Source organism: Mirounga angustirostris, unplaced genomic scaffold (genome assembly GCF_029215605.1).
Source record: "Mirounga angustirostris isolate CCGP_5_RB_7025 unplaced genomic scaffold, mMirAng1.0.hap1 SCAF_17, whole genome shotgun sequence".
In the NCBI taxonomy this organism is placed as follows: Eukaryota; Metazoa; Chordata; class Mammalia; order Carnivora; family Phocidae; genus Mirounga; species Mirounga angustirostris.
In genome coordinates this window covers 48,962,409-48,982,615 of record NW_026991725.1, presented here as the reverse complement: position 1 = coordinate 48,982,615, position 20,207 = coordinate 48,962,409, and the positions used below count along the sequence as shown (strand labels likewise).

At 44.8% G+C, this 20,207-nt stretch overlaps 2 protein-coding genes across 10 annotated transcripts in view; one reads left to right on the top strand and one right to left on the bottom strand.

Annotated features, from left to right (window-relative positions):
• CFAP52 (cilia and flagella associated protein 52) overlaps positions 1–19,264 on the bottom strand; it is a 41,201-nt gene extending 21,937 nt beyond the window's left edge. The window contains exons 1-6 of one of the 2 annotated variants that reach the window (XM_045888161.2): positions 19,195–19,264; positions 13,018–13,217; positions 12,440–12,576; positions 6,117–6,245; positions 3,351–3,450; positions 1,882–1,998 (exon numbers count right to left, since the gene is read on the bottom strand). In XM_045888161.2, the coding sequence (XP_045744117.1) occupies positions 1,882–1,998; positions 3,351–3,450; positions 6,117–6,245; positions 12,440–12,576; positions 13,018–13,217; positions 19,195–19,264 (753 nt within the window). The remainder of the gene's footprint in view (positions 1–1,881; positions 1,999–3,350; positions 3,451–6,116; positions 6,246–12,439; positions 12,577–13,017; positions 13,218–19,194) is intronic. The other variant, XM_045888162.2, reaches the window with a different exon arrangement.
• A 704-nt stretch (positions 19,265–19,968) lies between these two features.
• The window catches only part of STX8 (syntaxin 8), a 246,407-nt gene continuing 246,168 nt past the window's right edge, over positions 19,969–20,207 (top strand). For 4 of the 8 annotated variants that reach the window (XR_008507235.2, XR_008507236.2, XM_064582128.1 and 1 more), the window contains exon 1: positions 19,969–20,117. Coding sequence is in view for 6 of the 8 variants with exons in the window: in XM_064582128.1 (XP_064438198.1) it covers positions 20,101–20,117 (17 nt within the window). In the remaining 2 variants the exon portion in view is untranslated. The remainder of the gene's footprint in view (positions 20,118–20,207) is intronic. The other 4 variants (XM_045889863.3, XM_064582129.1, XM_064582130.1 and 1 more) reach the window with 1 other exon arrangement.

Genomic DNA, 20,207 nt, shown 5'->3' with positions numbered 1-20,207 from the left:
GTAATAGACATAGTTAAATTCAAAGCCATCTGCAAAGTTTGGGGACATATGATGGTCATTTTATAGCATCCACTATGAAATTCTAATTTAATTTAATTATTTTATTTTTAAGTTCTAATTTTAAAATGTGCATGGCCAATATTTCATCTTAAAGTTTTCAACAATAACACAGCTAATGGGGTGCCTGGGTGGCTCAGTGGGTTAAGCATCTGCCTTGGGCTCAGGTCATGATCCCGGGGGCCTGTGTACTGTTTTTAATATTAGTATTGTGACCATCAGCATCTTTGTCTTCATATTAGTGCTGTATGCCTACCAGGTCCATCTGAAGTCATTCCAATCCTTCTACCCTTCTAACCAGAGAGCGACCATTTAAGTAGAGTTTCAAAACGGGTAACTGCCCAAGATCACATAATATTCCAACCAAATGTCTTCAGTGATACCTCCTATCCCTTCATCCCATAAGAATTATTTTCTTTCCAGGCACCTGGGTGGCTCAGTTGGTTAAGCGACTGCCTTCGGCTCAGGTCATGATCCCGGAGTCCCGGGATCGAGTCCCGCATCGGGCTCCCTGCTCAGCAGGGAGTCTGCTTCTCCCTCTGACCCTCCCCCATCTCATGCTCTCTCTCTCTCTCATTCTCTCTCTCAAATAAATAAATAAAATCTTAAAAAAAAAAAAAGAATTATTTTCTTTCCATGGGTATAAGAGGCATCTTGGAACCACTGCTTTGTGGAATTTGCCATCCAACCCAAATGCCTCCATGGTTAGGACTTAGAGCATCCACAGTCCCGCAATCAATGGCACTGAAGTACCCAAAGCTTGAGGAACACTAAGACGGCCAGAATCTTTTTTTGGGGAAAGGCACTTAGATCCCAAGTGCTGGAGGGGGAGGGTGCCAAAAATATCCAGATCGGTATTTTTCCGTAGTGTTTCATGGAGCCCTTTGGAAGGATCTCAGGAGTTGGAGACGGCAAGGCTCTGAGTCTTGCCCTCCTTCAACTGATCTGCTTTGCTTTTATCTGTTTCATATCCTGGAATCCCCCTCCTAAAAATAACTTGGACTACACCTCAACCTCCTGTAGGATTATTTCTAAACCCTTCTCTACCCATACTATAGCGTTCCCTCATTCTTATGCATGCCCTTAAAAGTTTGAGCATTTAATGATTGCATGATTAAGAAAACTCTAACATCTTCCCTGGGCATGCGGTGCAAGATTTCACGTCTTCTTGGGAATATCAGCTAAGTGGGAAGGCATTGAAACTGAGAACCATCTGTTCTATTATCAGACATGAGACAGGCGGGTGCAGAATCTACCACAAGCTCTCAAATTCAAATTCAAAGGTTAGTGGAAACAGCCCTTGTAACTTTCTGGGGGTCCTGGAAATAGCAGCACTTATTCCACAAGATGATCCTCTGATTGTAGGCTTTTTATTTTGGCTTAAATATCGAGGTCTTTCTGGACTTTTAACCAGAATTGTTAGGAACTCTGCAAATAGAAAACAATCCACAATGTCTAGGTCTTGCTTATGACTTTCAGTGCTGGCTGGGGCTAGAATCTAAGATCTAGTTATTAGATTAGGACAAAAATGACATACCTCTGTATGTATATTTATGGCCCTGTGCTCGGAAGACGTAAAAAACGTGTGGTCTGATTCCCTAAGTGGGGACCCCAAGGAACACGGCATATAATTGGGTTTGTAGCTGGGGCTTTTGCAGAAGACAATAATAAGTCAGTGCACCTTGCAAATTTCGGTGTGGCCTTGGACACAACATACCCTTTGTCCTTTTTCCACAGACTCTTCACACAGGTGCATGCTGCAGTGGAGGGAGGAAATCGCCAGAAGCGAGCAGGGCAGGACAGAAGTTGGCGGTCTCCACTCACCAGACTGAACTTGTCCTTCGCGGGCCCAGCATCTGCTAGCAGTTTGGTCATTGGGTTCATTTTCAGAATGTCTCCAGTTGTGGTGCCGAGGTAGAAAAAGCTACCGTCATCAGCCATCTGGGGATCAGAGAGGAGAAGAGGCCCAGAGACCTGTGTTTTCTCAGGGATGCCCTTGAGCCCCGATCAGGGGTGGGAAAGACTTTCTCTGAGGCCCAAGGAAGACCTACAGATGTGCTCGTGACGACTTTAATTTCCTTAGACTCTAAGATGGGTACGAACAGCTCGGAGTGGGGCGCAGAATCAGGGCCAAACTCAGAACTGGAGGAAATGTGAGACTCCCACTAGCCTGTGCATTTCGCTGGAAGACTCTTTGTGTCTGATGTTAGATCCGCATGCATAGATAACCTGCCAGTCCCGTTCTGGAGACACCTCCGAAGGGTGCCTAGGATGAATTCTTTTTTTTTTTTTTTTAAAGATTTTATTTATTTATTTGACAGAGAGCACATGAGAGGGGGGAGGGTCAGAGGGAGAAGCAGACTCCCCGCCGAGCAGGGAGCCCGATGCGGGACTCGATCCAGGGACTCCAGGATCATGACCCGAGCCGAAGGCAGTCGCGTAACTAACTGAGCCACCCAGGCGCCCCTAGGATGAATTCTTCAAACAGAATAGGTGTTTGCTTTATCTCATACTTTCCAAGTCTATCTGCGTAAAACAATGATGTGTTAGATAAGAGAAACAAGTCAGTGGAGGATGGAGTTATCTGTACGAGTGTGTGAGTCCACATTAAAGACAGAGGAATAGGGGCGCCTAGGTGGCTCAGTCGGTTGAGCGTCTGCCTTCGGCTCAGGTCGTGATCCCAGGGTCCTGGGATCGAGCCCCCACATCGGGCTCCCTGCTCCGTGGGGAGCCTGCTTCTCACTCTCCCTCTGCCTGCCGCTCTCTCTGTCAAATAAATAAATAAAATCTTAAAAAAAAAAAAAAGAGGAATAATTCCTCTTTATAGAAGGGACTGTGTGTCAACAATGAGTTTCATTGTTAGGAACTTTAGGTCCAGTGGCAGAAATAAGAATTATTTCGTATCCAGTGCCATTGGGAGGCACTGTGGCCACGAAGCGCCTACTGGATAAGCTGCTTCTGTCCAAGTGGGGCAGGCGTCTGGGTCCGATGGCAGAGCCCAAATCCCAGTAAAACAAGACTCTCCCGGAGCTGCGTCCAAGCAGCTCCTCTCCAACTTCTGGAGGGAATGAGACTCCGGAAGTGAGACTCCCCCTCACATGTGCCCCCTCAGTTGGCATCCCCGAGGTCCAGACCTCACCTCCCTACCCTCAGCCCAAGGTACCTATGTATGTGCACACGTGTGTGCATGCATCCACGCGTGCGTGCATGCACACACACACACCCCTCGGTCAATACTATTGAAGGGATTTGTTCCAGTAGTTGCTGACAATCACACTTAGAGTAATACTTACTGTAATACTCATGACTATTCTTTTCATCTGACCCGTTTGGCACTCAGTTGGCCAGATTTTTCTATTCTGAAGATCCAGTTCCCATACTCGGATTGTCCCGCTATGGAAGAGAGACACAATCAAATGGATACCCACTTAGGAATCTCTCGATCTCTTCTCTGTTTTCTGCCTTCCCCTGAAGAGGCGGCTGAAGGGAAGAGAGCTGGATATTTCTGAGGGTTTGTTAGGCCTCGTGTTCTACTTAAAATCTTCCAGTCGATCCTTACGACCACCCTCTGAGGTAGGATTTACGCTCCCCCTACTCTCCAAATGAGAAAACACAGCAGAGCAAGGATTTACAGCCAGTGAATACTCTCTCCAGTGTAGGGAGAGCAGACATAAATGCGAGCAGATAAACAAAGAGCAAACCAGAGTTCACTAAGATGTTTCTTTCAAGGCTTACAGCTGTAAGGACATCTTTTCAAGGAAAGTGCTTCGCTATGGAGAGTCCTGTCTTCGCAAGAAATGAGACCAAGTAACCAAAGGGCCTCACAAAATCAGCATCTGACATAAGACTTGGCCTACAGTTGGCATTTAATCATTGCATGTTGAGTTCATCTGAATTAATAACTGTATAAACATATCGCAGTCAACATCATAGCTGAAGCTAATAGTCGAAGGCAGAAAAGGTTAATTTAAAAATAGATTGATCGGGGCACCTGGCTGGCTTAGTCAGAAGAGCCTGTGACTCTTGATCTCGGGGTTTGAGTTCGAGCCCCACGTTGGGCATAGAGAGTACTTAAATAAATCAACTTTAAAAAAATAAAATTAAGGGTGCCTGGGTGGCTGAGTTGGTTAAGCGTCTGCCTTTGGCTCAGGTCATGATCCCAGGGTCCTGGGATCAAGCCCCACATCGGGTCCCTGCTCCGCGGGAAGCCTGCTTCTCCCTCTCCTACTCCCCCTGCTTGTGTTCCCTCTCGCGCTGTCTCTCTCTCTCTGTCAAACAAATAAATTAAATCTTTAAAAAATAATAAATAAAAAAATTAAAATTAAAATCAAAAAATAAAAAATAAAAAATAGAACAGTCAAGTTCGGTTTTCCTTTTTCTTTTAGCCTCCAGAGTTATGCACTTAGTAAGTACTCATTAAGTATTTTGAATACTTTTTTATTTGAATACAAATCTATTTCTTGTTCAAATATTTTTTTTTTGAGTACTTGCAAAATTAAAAAAAAAAAAACAGCTTCTCCGTGGCCTTCCTGGTGGATGTCAAATTTGGAATTTGCAGGATCTCTCGTGAAGGACAATATCATGGAACATCTGCAGTTGGGACCATCATGGAGGATGTTGTGGGTGCCGGACCAGAAATCTTGCTTGAGAGTCCTCGTTCTCAGTTATCACTGTCCTATGCAATTAAAGCCAATCTAGAATACAGATTGCCCTAAGAAAAAGTTTGGGGGAGGGGTGCGGCTTCACTTCAAGTTTTGGCTCCTGGAGAAACTCTGTCCGTGGACACCAGGCTGGGCTGACATCTGCAGCTATGGCAGCTGCTGAGGGGCAGCTGAACCCTCATCATGCAAAGGCTGCGTGAAACCACTCTGCAAACCCAAGGAAGTGAACACACACATGGTCATCAGTGGCCTCGGAAGACAGGGCAGGACACGGCTAGCTGCTTTGGGCGCAGAGCACTCTCCTAATAAGACTCGCCCCTTGGGGCGCCTGGGTGGCTCAGTCGTTAAGCGTCTGCCTTCGGCTCAGGTCATGATCCCAGGGTCCTGGGATCGAGCCCCACATCGGGCTCCCTGCTTCGCGGGAGGCCTGCTTCTCCCTCTCCCTCTGCTTGTGTTCCCTCTCTCGCTGTGTCTCTCTCTGTCAAATAAATAAAAATCTTAAAAAAAAAAAAAAAAAAAAGAAGACTAGCCCCTTAGGGGCTGGCTCCCATTTAGCCAGCTAGTTTCATGGCTGCTAAGTGAATCCGTCCTCATAATTAGCCCCAGAACAAATGCATGTTGCGTATCACAAGGAGGGGCCATACAGAAATTCTTTACTCTGGCTGGAAAAGTAGCCAGTGGTGTGTGCCTTTCACAGATGGGAGACCATCATCCATAGGCTGAAAAAGATAGTTTCCACCCAACAGGTACTTCGACCCCACATTCACAGCGTTTGGACCTTTGAACTGGCACACCGCGTAAAAGACAACACTTTTGTGTGGGTTTAACCTTCAGCTCAGACACCAGGCAGGGCCCTGAATTGGTGAATTTGTAAGTTAGTGTTTTCTGTTAGACAGATGTTGGCTTTCAGCTTGGTCCCCATTAGCTGGTTAAAAGTTGACTCTACCGGAAACAATCTCATATGGCTAATAGTCGAACATCTGAAGCTTCCTGGCACAGTCCATTCGCAAACTATCATTTCAGGAGACCTAAATCAATAGCAGGTGCTAAGAAACATGGACCAGTAAGTGAATCCGTGCAATCGCGCACATTGCTCTGTGGGCATGCATTGTACGTAGTGTGTTATCAGTCACAAACAGACCAGAACCTGACATGAATTTCGCCGAGGAGCAGAGCCCTCCTCAGGAGGAAGCACAGAATTCTCAAATAACCAGATTTAAAAGACTTTCCGTTAAAAGGATTTTTAAGGACTACAAAATCATGCAAATTAGGAATTAGGACGGAAGGTAATTTTGCAGGACTAATTTTGCAGGGGAACCCCAACTGGAATGACCTGGCTTTCCATACAAGCAAATATAGTGATTTATGAGTTCTGAAAACCCGACTGCAGGCACGTACTTTCCAGCAGTAACAAACATCTCATCCCGGCACGTCGAGAAGATCACTGTGGTGGCATTCCCCACGTTGAGGCCGGCCGCAGGACTGCCACAGATGGCTTCTCTCTTGGCTATGCTCCACACGACCACACTGCCAAAACAAGAGGGACCAAAGAAGTCAGGGGGAGACAGGCTCTCAAAAGAAGTGGTTCTAGAAAGGAAAAAAAAAAAAAAGGAACGAAAGAATTACACTGACCCCCAGATGTCTCCTGCGTCACACTGGATATTAGAAGACAAGCAGGTGACACTTCAAAGGTTTTGAAGGAAAATGATAATGAGGCTAGAACCCAGTGACCCCGTCAATGAAGCCTGATGCTAAAATAAAGACATTTTCAGATAAGCAAGGCATAAAAGTTTACCACCCATTTATCTCATGTAAAAATATTTACTTGGAGAAGTATTCTAGAAAAAAGACAGTGCAAGGAAAAGGATGACGTCAGGCAGTGCTCCCAAATGTGACCGCATACCAGAGTCACATGGAGGACTTGCTCAGAGGCTGCCGGGACTCACCCCCAGAGCTTCTGAGTCAGCAGGTCTCGGGGGGGGGGGGGTGCCTGAGATTTCACTTTTCTAAAAAGTCCCCAGTGACACTGATGCTGCTGTTCTGGGGACCACACTTGGAGAAGCACTGCGTTGGGTTCCATTTCCTTCTCTCTGGGTGCAATCACACAACTTAGTCCTAAATTGAATGTGTTTAGACAATAATACCAAAAATGCTGGGGAACATCTGAATCAAAATATTAAAGAAAAAGGAATGCAGATGTTACAAACTTTGTTAATGTAAAATCATGTCTGGCTATGCTTCCCAAATGTCCTCCATGTAGAAGGTATTATCACAGGGGTTCTAAAATCCAGGTAGAACCAAGATCGGTAGAAATGGGGAGGTAGGAGGTAGTGTAAAAGCCATAATTTTTTCTTTTTTCTTAGTAGGAAATTGATAGATACCACCTGAAGTAGAAAACTTGAGAGGCATATCACCTCCCCCCACAAAAGACTCTTAAAACCAAGTACCTCATGCCCAAGAGAAATGAAAACATACATCCACACCAAATCTTGTACATGAATGTTCATAACAGCATTATGAACAATAGCCTAAAAGTGGGAAAGACCCACAGCCCCATCAACTGATGGATGAAGAAAATGTGGTGTAGCCATACAATGGAATATTACTGGACACTAAAAAGAAGGAAGGACTGAAACATGCCACAGTATGGATGAACGTTGAAAACATTACACTTAATAAAAAAAATCAGTTACAAAAGGCCACCTATTGTATTATTCTACTTATGTGAGACAGTGAGAGCAGGCAAAACTATAGAGATGGAAAGTAGATCAGTGGTTGCCCGGGGCTGAGGGGGTAATGGTGGAGCAGGAATGGGAAGTGATTGCTAATAGGCAGAGGGAGTGTTTTTGGAATGTTTAAAATGCTCTACAATTGTTTGTGGTGGTGGTTGCACAACATGACATGTAAAAAATGTCTTTGGGGAAGTATTTCAGCAAAAAGAAAGAAAGAAAAGAAAAGAGAAAAGAAGAGAAAAGAAAAAAGAAAAAGAAAGAAAAGAAAAAGAAGGGAGGGAGGAAAGGAAGGAAGGAAGGAAGGAAGGAAGGAAGGAAGGAAGGAAGGAAGGACCCACTCAAATAACCACTATACCAAAAAGCATACAGCCATATACTTTAAATGGGTGAATTTTATGGTATGTGAAATATATCTCAATGAAGGTATAAAAAAAATCCCAGTGCTCCCTGGGAGAGCTCTTCACGGCGGAAGGGCTATGAATTCTGAATTCTTGTGCATAGCAGGATGACATCCTTTCTTTATAAACCATGGACATGGTATAGCTTCCATTTTCCAAAAACAAGTTTAAAATTTAAAAACAAATAAAAGGCACTGATATAGTGCATTGGCCAAACAAATTACAGCATATCTGTACAATGGTACACAATGCAGTCATTGCAAAGAACAAGATCTATGTCTGCACAAACCCACAGGGAATATGACATTGGTATAAAGTTAATCAAAAAGCAGGTTGTTGTCAGTAGATGCAGAGAAAGCATTTGACAAAGTACAACATTATTCATGATAAAAACGCTCAACAAAGCAGGTCTAGAGGGAACATATCTCAACATGATAAAGGCCATATATGAAAAACCTACAACTTACATATCACACTTAATGGTGAAAAACTGAGAGGCTCTTCCTCTAAAATCAGGAACAAGACAAGAATATCTTCTCTCACCACTATTATTCAACATAGTACTGGAAGTCCTAGCCACAGCAATCAGACAAGAAAAAGAAATAAAAGGCATCCAAATTGGTAAGGAAGAAGTAAATTGTCACTATTTGCAGATGACATGATATTGTATATAGAAAACCCTAAAGATTCCACCAAAAAAACTACTAGAACATATAAGTGAATTCAGGAAGGTAGCAGGACACAAAATTAATATACAGAAAAGACATTTCTCCACACTAATAACAAAGCGACAGAGAGAGAAATTAGGAAAACTATCCCATTTGTAATTGCACCAAAAAGAATAAAATCCTAGGGACAAATTCAACCAAGGAGGTGAAAGACCTATACTCTGAAAACTATAAAACATTGATGAAAGACATTGAAGACAACACGAACAAATGGAAAGACATGCTATGCTCATGGACTGGAAGAACAAATATTGTTAAAATGTCCATGCTGGACTCAAAGCAATCTACAGATTTAACGCAATTGCTATAAAAATACCAGCATTTTTCACAGAAGTAGAACAAATAATCCTCAAATGTGTATGGAACCACAGGAGACCCTGAATAGCCAAAGCAATTATGAGAAGAAAGAACAAAGGTAGAGGTATCCCAATTCCAGATTTCAAGATTACTACAAAGCTATAGTGATCAAAACAGTATGGTACAGGGACAAAAACAGACACCTAGATCAACGGAACAGAATAGAGTTCAGAAATAAATCTGCACTTTTATGGTCAATTAATCTATGACAAAGGAGGCAAGGATATACTGGGTGGCTCAGTCGGTTAAGCATCTGCCTTCAGTCATGATCTCAGAGTCCTGGGATTGAGCCCCATATCAGGCTCCCTGCTCAGTGGGGAGCCTGTTTCTCCCTCGCCCTCTGCCTACCGCTCCCCCTGCTTGTGTGCTCTCTCTCTGTCAAATAAATAAATAAAATCTTTTTTTAAAAAGGAATATACAGTGGGGGAAAGACAGTCTCTTCAATAAATGGTGTTGGGAAAATTGGACAGCTACATGCAAAAGAGTGAAACTGGACCACTTTCTTACACCATACTCAAAAATAAACTCAAAATATATTGAAGACCTGAATGTGCAACCTGAATGCATAAAAATCCTAGAAGAAAACACAGGCAATAGTTTCTTTGACATCGGCCATAGAAACATTTTTCTAGATACATCTCCTCTGGCAGGGAAACAAAAGCAGAATTAAACTAGTGGGACTACACCAAAACAAAAAGCTTTTGCACAGTGAAGAAAACCATCAACAAAACAAAAAGGCAACCTACTGAATGGGAGAAGATATTTGCAAATGACATATATGATAAGGGGTTAATGTCCAAAATATATTTAAAAAAAAAAACTTATATAACTCAATGCCAAAAAAAAAAAAAAAATCCAATTAAAAATGGGCAGAGAGTCTGAATAGACATTTTTCCAGAAAAGGTATACAGATGGCCAACAAACACATAAAAAGATGCTCGACATCACTCATCATCAGGGAAATGCAAATCAAAACCACAATGAGATACCACCACACCTGTCAGAATGGCTAAAATCAACAACACAAGAAACAAAAGGTGTTGGAGAGGATGCGGAGAAAAAGAAACCCTTGTGCACCACTGGTGGGGATGCAAACTGGTACAGTTACTGTGGAAACAGTATGGAGGGCCCTCAAAAAGTTAAAAATAGAATTACCCTATGATCCTGGGCGCCCGGGTGGCTCAGTTGGTTAAGCGACTGCCTTGGGCTCAGGTCATGATCCTGGAGTCCCAGGATCGAGTCCCACATCGGGCTCCCTGCTCGGCAGGGAGTCTGCTTCTCCCTCTGACCCTCCCCCCTCTCATGTGCTCTCTCTCATTCTCTCTCTCTCAAATAAATAAATAAAAAATCTTAAAAAAAAAAAAAAAAAAGAATTACCCTATGATCCAGTAATTCTGTTCCTGGGTATTTACCCAAAGAAAATGAAAACACTAATTCAAATAGATATATGCACCCCTGTGTTTACTGCAGCATTATTTACAATAGCCCAGATCTGGAGGCAGCCCAAGTGCCCAACAATGTATAGAATTGTTGAATCATTATATTGTGCACCTGAAACGAATATAACCCTGTTCATTATGCTTGAAAAAAATATTTTTAAGAAATAAAATTTAAAATGAAAATGCAAAACACCCCCCCAAACCAAAAAGCAGGTTCCATTACATTGATAGCATAACATTAATGCAAAATAGTTCCGTAAGCAGGTTACAAAATATTTAAAAATATATATATATGCATATACAAACTGCAGAATGTCCAGTGCAGTTCCTGGCATCCTTTCTGTTCCTCCTCATCTGTGGAGAAGCCTGGTGGTTTGGGTCCAACGGGCCCTTGCACAAGTTCAGGGCTGACCCCTGTCTGAAACCAGTGGACAGAACCCCACCCTCCTTGCCCCCACTGTGACTATTCATCTTCCGGGCATCTCTCTGGTAGGGGCTGGGCTGGGGGTGGCCTGATTGCCAAGCTCTAAAGAATCTCTGGGGGTGGGATCCAGGCCTCAGTTGTTCCAAAATGTCCTCAGGGGATTCCAGGGTGCACCGAGGATGGAGAACAGCCACTTTAAGTTGAGCTGAGACTGGTAATGGTTGATTTCTGGATACATGTCTTATGAAAAACCTTCAAATGGGGACGGCCCAGGGAAAGTGAGCATACTTACAGGATGGGGGGAATAATCATCAAAAGAGGAGTCTCATGAAAATTCTGCTGATTTGCTATCTAGTAAGAGAACTGTCAAGATATAACTGCACACAAATGTAAATTTCCTTTGTGGCGCCTGGGTGGCTCAGTCAGTGAAGCATCTGCCTTTGGCTCAGGTCATGATCTCGGGGGTCCTGGAATCGAGTCCCGCGTCGGGTTCCCTGCTCAGCAGGGAGCCTGCTTCTCCCTCTTCCTCCCCACACTTGTGTGCTCTCTCAAATAAATAAATATATATTTTTTAAAAAAGGTAAATTTCCTTTGTAATAGACCCGCAAAGCTTGAGTAAGAAACTATCTGTAAGAGTGCACCGAAGTATTAAATCCAAAACAAACCTGGGACGTTCCTGTTTTTCTTCTACAGATTATGCCCCTTTAGCATTCACATGGGACTATGTACCTCATTGATTGCTCTTTCTAACACAATGCTTTTACATCTTCTCCCCCCTAATCTCATGTGTCTGTATTCTCTGCCTCCTACACTGGACTCTTGAGTTCCTCAGTGGGGACAAAGACCGTGTCTTGGGTGAGGCAGGTTAAAAATGCCACCTTTGGAGTCACATTGCCAGGGTGGCTCTCCCAGCTCTGCTACTTACTGGTTGGTGGTGCTCGTCGCTCACCTGTCACCCAGCCCCAGTAGCTCCGACCTCAAGTTAAGGAGATAACACAGCTAAGGTGTTCAATACACATCTGTCACACAGTAAGTGCCCCCTCCCCCGCCGCCCCCAAATTAGCTGTGGTCATTGATGACGATGGTGATGATGATGATGATGATGTCATCTTTCTTTTACAGCAAAGGTGCTCAAATTCAGCTGCACATTGGAATCACCTGGGAAGTGTTGGGGCTGCCTAAAGCCCAGGCTCATCAAATCCAGCTCTCTGAAGGTGGAGCCAGGTATCAGTGATTTCTAAAGCTCCCCAGGGGCGCCTGGGTGGCTCAGATGATTAAGCTTCTGCCTTTGGCTCAGGTCTTGATCTCCAGGTCCTGGGATTGAGCCCCCGCCCCTTCCCTGCTCAGCGGGGAGTCTGCTTCTCCTTCTCCCTCTGCCTCTCCCCCTCCCCCTGCTTGTGCTCTCTTTGTCCCTGTCTCTCCTTCAAATGAATAAATAAAAATAAATAAATAAAGCTCCCCAGTGGGTTGCGATGTGCATCAAAGGTGGAGATCTGTGGCCCTACGGTATTTTCCCCATGGGCTTTTCACATGACGCACAGCTGAATAGGGACAGGCCAACAGAAAATGTCCAGCGGGGGTGGGTGGGTGCCGGGGGAGAGGGTGCATAACATACCTAGAAATAAACGTGCTGAGTTCATTACCTTCCGTCATCTGGGCCTCCGAGTGATGCCAAGTACAAATCATTTGGTGAAAAGGCCAGCGCTTCAATTTTGCCCTTGTGAAGTGACAGTCGGGCAATCAGCTCCCTTTTCTTATAATCCCACAAAATGATGTCTGCCTGGGAGCAAGAACACACTGTCAGATCACAGACCAGCTTCAGAAGAGTCCGAGGGGAGAGCTCCCCGTCTTGGTGAGAAATAATCAGTAATCGCACTTTTTCTGGAAATCGGATCATGTCTTAACACACACAACCGCAAGAAACGGGCAAGAGTTTTAAATTAAGCAGGGACTAAAAAAATAAATAAATAAAAATAAATTAAGCAGGGACTTTTGGTTTCTGAACATTATCAGTCCTCAAGCTGCAGGGTCTGGTGTGAACACCGAAATACTTTACTCCCAGCCAGAGGAATGAAGATGAGCTCAAAGAGGAGGCAAGAGGAAGAAGAGGGAGGGAAAGGACAGGTGCCCGCACAGAGCTGAGCTGGAAGGGAGTGGGCTTTCGGGGGGGGGGGGGGTACCTCTCTGCTGATTTACAGGGGGCTATTTTCAGCACACTCACCTTGAAGCCCATGAACGTGACCTGTCCGGAGGCTATGTAAGCCCCACTCTTGGAGATGGTCACACAGGAGACATTGTTGCCGTGACCGTGCAGGAAGTTCTGTTCCTGTGTGTTTATCGCCTGAATCAGGATTGTGCAGCCCAGAGGGTAAATCAGATGCTCCTGGTCAGGATGGCATTTCAGGCCAGAGGGCACGTGCCCTGAAAGACAGAGTAATCATTAGAAAAATAAGTAAATAAGAAAAAAATTGGACACAAAAGAGCACTTTTGGAATAAACCTGATTTCAACTAAAATAAGTGTATTGTGTGTGTGTGTGTGTGTAATGAATGTAATTTTATTCCACCGACAAGGTCAGCCTAGTGGATCACTTCTCAGACTCTAAAGTGTATAAAATCACCAGGGGATCTGGTTAAAATGCAGATTCGGATCTGACGTCTGGAGAGGGGCTGAGATTCTGCATTTCTGACAAGCTCTCAAGAGATGCCGATGCTGGTCCAGCAACCTCACTGCTGGATAGCAAGGCCCCAGGGCCAAGTTCGCAATGCTGAGAAGCAGGATTTTCTCAGTGCTGGAAATAGGAGAGCAGCCTGTCTTGGTGAGTGCAGAGGCACAGGGACTGTGAATTCACTGCCTGGGGCAGAAGTTTGGTAAAGGGACACCTGGGTGGCTCAGTCGGTTAAGCGTCTGCATTCAGCTCAGGTCATGATCCCAGGGTCCTGGGATCGAGTCCCGCAGCAGGCTCCCTGCTCCTGGGAGTCTGCTTCTCCCTCTCCCTGTGCCCCTCCCTGCTTCCTCGTGAACTCTTTCTCTCTCTCTCAAATAAATGAATAAAATCTTAAAAAAAAAAAAAAAGAAGTTTGGTAAAGATAATTTGTTTCTAAGGCACCACCAGGCACTCTAAAGAAGCCAGGCCTTCTCAGTGTGAGACCACCCCCCACCACCATCCTCCAGGTATTTGCCAAGAACCATCTCAAGAATTACAAACCTTTGTTAAATGTTTTAATATTACATAGACAGAAGTCCTTCCTTATCACTCAACTTTGGGTCAGAATTTTTGGGGTTGTGATGAGGGAGCAGAAGCCTGGCTGAAGACAAAGCATAAGCTGACACCCTACAACCTCCCCTCACCCCCCACTCCTGGGTGGGACATGTGTGACATTCTTCCAGGAAGCTCCCAACTATCTTAATGTTAATGCCTTGCTAGAGGGGAAAAACAATCTTAACTTGACAATGGCAAGGTCTCTGGTACCTTGTTGGTATCTTGTAGGTCGGTCCTCTTTAGCATATGAAAGTTCTTTCGAAACCTCCCTTTTCCTTACCTCCCCCAACCCTATAGTATACCATCAGCCACCCCTCACAACCTTGGGGCAGCAGCTCTTTCTGCCCACGGGTCCTGTCCCTGCGCTTTAATAAACCACCATTTTGCACCAAAGATGGCTCAAGATCTTTAGTCATCGGCTCCGGACTCCACCCCACTGAACCTCACCTATATTCCAAAACCACATCATTTGTGCTTGATACTATTTTACAATATAAACTGTAAAGTCAGGTTGATTAGTTAAAAATCATTTCCAGTGGAGTGGTATTCAATGTGTAGATTAAGGAAAAATAATTTTTATAATAATACATTCGATCTCCTTTCTAAAAGCAGGATGTGTTTTTCCATGAAGTCTCCCTTCAGGGTTTCCAGCGGCATTTTCAGTTTTTCCTCATAAAGATCTCACACATTTCTTAGTACATTTATTCCTGGGTATTTTAAAATTGTTCTATGGCTATTTCCTACTCCATCAAAAGAGTCATAAATATTTATTAATATCATCTTCTGGTCTTTTAATGAATTCATCTTTTACATTTAATTCCCTCTAGAATTTATTTTGGTGCATAATGGGATTCCAGTAGCTAAATAGATATTTTTTTTTTGCTCAAATTGCCGAATATATTTATTGAATAAATGATTTCTCTTGCTTTGAGATCATTCCTTTTTCATGCAGTAGGTTCTCTAAAGACTAAGATTTGTGTCTTTGGGAGTGATCTATTCATGTATTTATTCAGTTGCAGTTACCTTACAAGCAATCATATGGCTATCCATATGGAAAAAGTAAAATTAGATCCAACTTCACACCATCCATAAACAACACATTTCAGGTAGATCGAGGACCTAACTGCAACAAACAAGACTTAACAGGTACACAAGTTGTAGGAAATGACTTCTTCAACATGCCACAAAAAGAGCAAATCCTAACAGAAAAGGCCAATATATTCATCCAGTTATGTTAACAATTTAAATTTTTTAATGACACTTGACAAGATGAAAAGAAAAACTGAAACCAGTTGAAGATACCTGCAATGTCCATGACAGACGGGTATCCCATCCAGAATATACAAAGAGCTATAGCAAACAAACAAGACACAAACTGCTTCAACAGAAAGATATGCCAAGGATGGGAACAGGCAATTAATGAGGGGGGAAGCTCAAAAGCTAATAATCATATGAAAAGATAGGCAACTTTGCGAGTATCAGGGAAATGCAAATTACATCCCAAAGGAGATACCATTTCATCTCCATCATAATGGCTAAAATTAAAAAGGCTGATAATATGGGGCGTCTGGGTGGCTCAGTTGGTTAAGTGGCTGCCTTTGGCTCAGGTCATGATCCCAGGGTCCTGGGATCAAGCCCCACATGGGGGTGGGGAGGGTGCCCTGTGGAGTCCGCTTCTCTCCTCTGCCCGCAGCTCCCCCTGCTTGTGCTCTCTCTTTCAGTCAAATAAATAAATAAATAATAAAATAAAAAGGCTGATAATAGCAAGCATTAGTGGTGATGTGGATCAAAAGGGAACACTCATACATTGCGTTGTGGGAAGGTACATTAGTGGAATTGCTTTTTGTAAAACAATACACCCGTATTCAGTATGGCTGAATATGCACACACCCTCGGACCTAGCTATTCCACTCTTCGGTATATAATCTAGAGAAATACTTGCAAGGGTGCCCATGGGCCACTACAAAGGTGTTCACTGTTTGTATTAGCAGAAAGTTGCAAATAAACTCAAAGACCCTCAACAATAGATAACTAATGCTGGCCTATTTACACGGGGAGTAGCAGAGGTAAAATAAATTAATCAACATGAGTAGATTGCACAAATGCTGGGTGAAAAAAAGCAGGCTTCAGGGGCACCTGGGTGGCTCAGTCAGTTAAGCGTCTGCCTTCGGCTGAGGTCATGATCCCAGGGTCCTGGGATGGAGCCCCACATCGAGCCACCCATCGGGCTCCCTACTCTGTGGGGAGCCTGTTTCTCCCTCTCCCTCTCCCTCTGCCTGCAGGTCCCTGCTTATGCTCTCTGTCAAATAAACAAATAAATAAAATATTTAAAGAAAAGAAAAGCAGGCTTCAGAATGTGTCCAGGATGATATTTCTAGAAAATATAGAAATATGCAACTTTGTACTATAAATTGTTTATATATAGCATATCTGATATTTTACATGTACAGTAAAATTTAAAAACATGGCTAGAAAGAGTACACATTAACTTCAGGCTAGTGGTTGTCTCTAGAGAGGGAGAAAGGATAGGATTGTGTGTCAGGAGAGAGGACTTAAAATGTGTATTTTTTTTTCTTAAAAAATTAACTCAGATTAGAAAAACTGTCAAGGGGCGCCTGGGTGGCTCAGTCGGTTAAGCATCTGCCTTCGGCTCAGGTCATGATCCCAGGGTCCTGGGATCGAGCCCCGCATTGGGCTCCCTCCTCTGCGAGGAGCCTGCTTCTCCCTCTCCCACTCCCCCTGCTTGTGTTTCCTCTTTCACTGTGTCTCTGTCAAATAAATAAATAAAATCTTAAAAAAAAAAAAAAGAAAAAGTGTCAAAATTTGCTAATTCTGCGTGCAACACTCGGTATTTATTGTAGCATTCTAAATTTCTGTTGAAGTATTTTATGATAAAAATAAAAGAGCCCTATAATACCCCCTGCCCAGAGTAAACCATTGTTAATAAGCAGATATGTATTTCTTCAGATGTATTTTCTTTGTGTTTAGTAATTAGGGTTCCTGGTTGCAAACAAGAAAGGTCATTTCTGGCAGAACTTAAGAGGAAAAATAATTTCGTGGATGGAATACAAACAGCTCACAGAATTGGTAGGAAGTATGGGAAATCACACTTGAAAAAGAGGCAGGACCAGTAGGTGGGCCGGACCAAGTGACATGAACTAAGGAATTCTCATTCCCACCGGGCTCTGCTCTTATGCTGCACTCCTCCTGAAGGGGGGAAGCTTTGGGTCGGAACTTCCCGCCGGCTGAGCCCATGATGTCACCTGTCTCTGAACTGGCTGCCAGAGTTAGGAGAGGAAGCATTTGCCCCTTTTAAGACCAGAGCAAAGGCAGAACAACTCCCAGCCCCTTGCCTGTTTTGGGATTCTCCTCAAATAAAAGGATATCACACATGTCCCCCAGAATGAATACATTTCCCTCTTTTTTCCATATATACTCAGCCCCACTTCTCCCTACCTCTCTGTCTCTAACACACACACACACACACACACACACACACACACACACACTTAAACTATAATAGGCTCATACCATGCATACTATTGGGCAAGTTGCATTTTACACTTAATTTATCTTGGACATCTTTCCTTGTTCTTCCCCTATAGATCTTTTTTTTTTTTTTTTTAAAGATTTTATTTATTTATTTGACAGAGAGAGAGAGAGAGAGAGCACAGAGATTTTATTTATTTATTTGACAGAGAGAGAGAGAGAAGCAGGCTCTCCACTGAGCAGGGAGCCCAATGCGGGGCTTGATCCCAGGACCCCAGGATCATGACCTGAGCTGAAGGCAGACGCTTAACTGACTGAGCCACCCAGGCGCCCCTTCCCCTATAGATCTATTTCATTTTTCTTAAGGGTTATGCAGTATTTTGTTGTACAAAAGGACTATAATTTTTTTTTTAAAGATTTTATTTATTTATTTGAGACAGAATGAGAAACAGAGCATGAGAGGGAGGAGGGTCAGAGGGAGAAGCAGACTCCCCGCCGAGCAGGGAGCCCGATGCGGGACTCGATCCCGGGACTCCAGGATCATGACCTGAGCCGAAGGCAGTCGCTTAACAAACTGAGCCACCCAGGCGCCCAAAAGGACTATAATTTTAAAAATAATTTACTGGGATGAAATTCACATAACATAAACCATTTTGAAGTGGACAATCCAGTGGTAGTTAGTACATTCACACTGTCTACAACCACCACCTCTGTCATCACTGGTGTGACCCCCTGCACTCGGAGGTCACTCTCGCGCTTTACCAATGACCTTGTCACCGGCCGACTTCTCAGAAGCACTAAGCACCCACTTTCTATCAGAAAGTATTAAACTAAAACGAAGAGTCGAGATCCAAGTCCCAGAATGGGCCTAAAACTTTAGTCTTTTGTTCTGCGTCTGCATTACTACAATGTTAAAACTTTCAGGCAACACAACGCGCTTAAAAAAAAAAAAAAAAAAAGTTTGCTTTTCTAAAATGTAACGCATTGCTTGTTTCCATCCTTCACACACAACATCAAAGAGCACCCCCCCCCTTAATGTTCAAAATAACAGGCAGTCATAAAGAAGATGTGAGCTGAACCGGCAGGCATCCCCAGATCCCGAGCATCTCCCCCCTCCAGCTCCCCCTGGCGTCCTTTCCGCCTTTTATCGGGGTCTGAAATCTTCACCATTACGAGTTCTTGGGTTAGGGCCCAAGACCATCCCCTAAAGCGGCTGCTCACACCCACATTCGGTCCCCAGCCCTTTCTCATCGCGCATCAGCCGGGATTCTAGGAGTTTCTTGGTCCCAGCGGCCGACCCGGACTTCGCAAAATCCCGCGGTTACCGAGGGGCAGGCAGCTTCAGGCGCTGCGCTGGGGCGTAGGGCCAAGGCAGAGCTAACCAGGGGGAGAAGGGTTACGGCCACCCTACTCATCCTCGCGCCCGGGGAGGGGGCCCTTGTCCCTTTTAGGTGCTGCGAAACCATCCTGGTCCCTGAGACGTGGAGCGAGGAAGTGACTCGCCAGGGCTTTGGGGCAGGAGGGAGCTCGGCCCCGGCCAGGATCCCGCGCTGCCTTCCAGGTGCACCCGGTGTCCCACGGTCCCTGTTTGCACTACTCGTCCCCGGCGCTTGCGAACCGCCCAGCCCAGACACGCTCGAGGCCTCACCGTTGAAGCCGATCACGGCCTCAAGCTCCAGCTCGGCCACCTCGGCTCTGAGCGGAATTTGGTTCTCCATCCTCAGGAGACTGGGCTCTCCCGCCTCTGGGCCTCCAGCGGCGCAGCGTCTTCTGGTCGGTATGGTAACGGACGTGCGCATGCGCACCAGACCCAGGCTCGCGCGGACTCCCGGCTGCCTCGCCCCGAGCTCCCTCTGCAAAAGCAACAGGGCTTCCTTTCTTTGCTATTTCCCTGGAAATTGAGGGGCGCCGAGTGCACGCTTTCCCTCCACGTCTGTGACTTTTCCTCCTAACCATGGAATCAAGCACCGAGTGTCATCTAAGGAAGGATGCTATAAGATAATATATAATGGCCACTTCCTTGGGTCCCTTGTTTGAAGTAGCATCGAAAAGACTTTTTAAGCTTTATTGAGCTATCACTTTACATATAAAATTCACTCTAAGGGAGTTTGGGTAAATTTATACAGTTGGGCAACGATGCCCACGGTCCAGTTTTGCTTTTGTTTTTTTGTTTAAAGCACGGTGAAATTTCAGGTAGCTGCTGGAGGTCTTGAGATGCTCCCACCTTCCCGGGAAAAATGCTTAGGTGTTAGTTCTAACCATTTTATTTAAATTTTATTTAAATTTTATTTAAATTTTATTTAAATTTTATTTAAATTTTATTTAAATTCGCGTCCCTCGGTGGGAGCACATTAGGTTAGATTGCTCCAACCTAATGTTCCCCCGGGGCCGCTTCCCTTTCTCGATCATCCTTCTGGGGCCCCCCGTGCACGCTCCGCGGGCGAACTCCGGGTTCCGGTCGCGCCCGGGCCGAGCCGCGGGGTGTGAGCCGCGCGGGCCGCCGTAGTCAGCTGCCGCGAGCCGGAAGTGTCCGACGGGGGGCGGAGACTGCACGATGGCCCCGGACCCCTGGTGAGCCCCGGGTGAGGGCGGCCGCGCCGAGGGCCCGCGGGGGAGGCCGGGCTTCCGGGGAGCCGGCCGTAGCCGGGCTCTGGGGCCGGG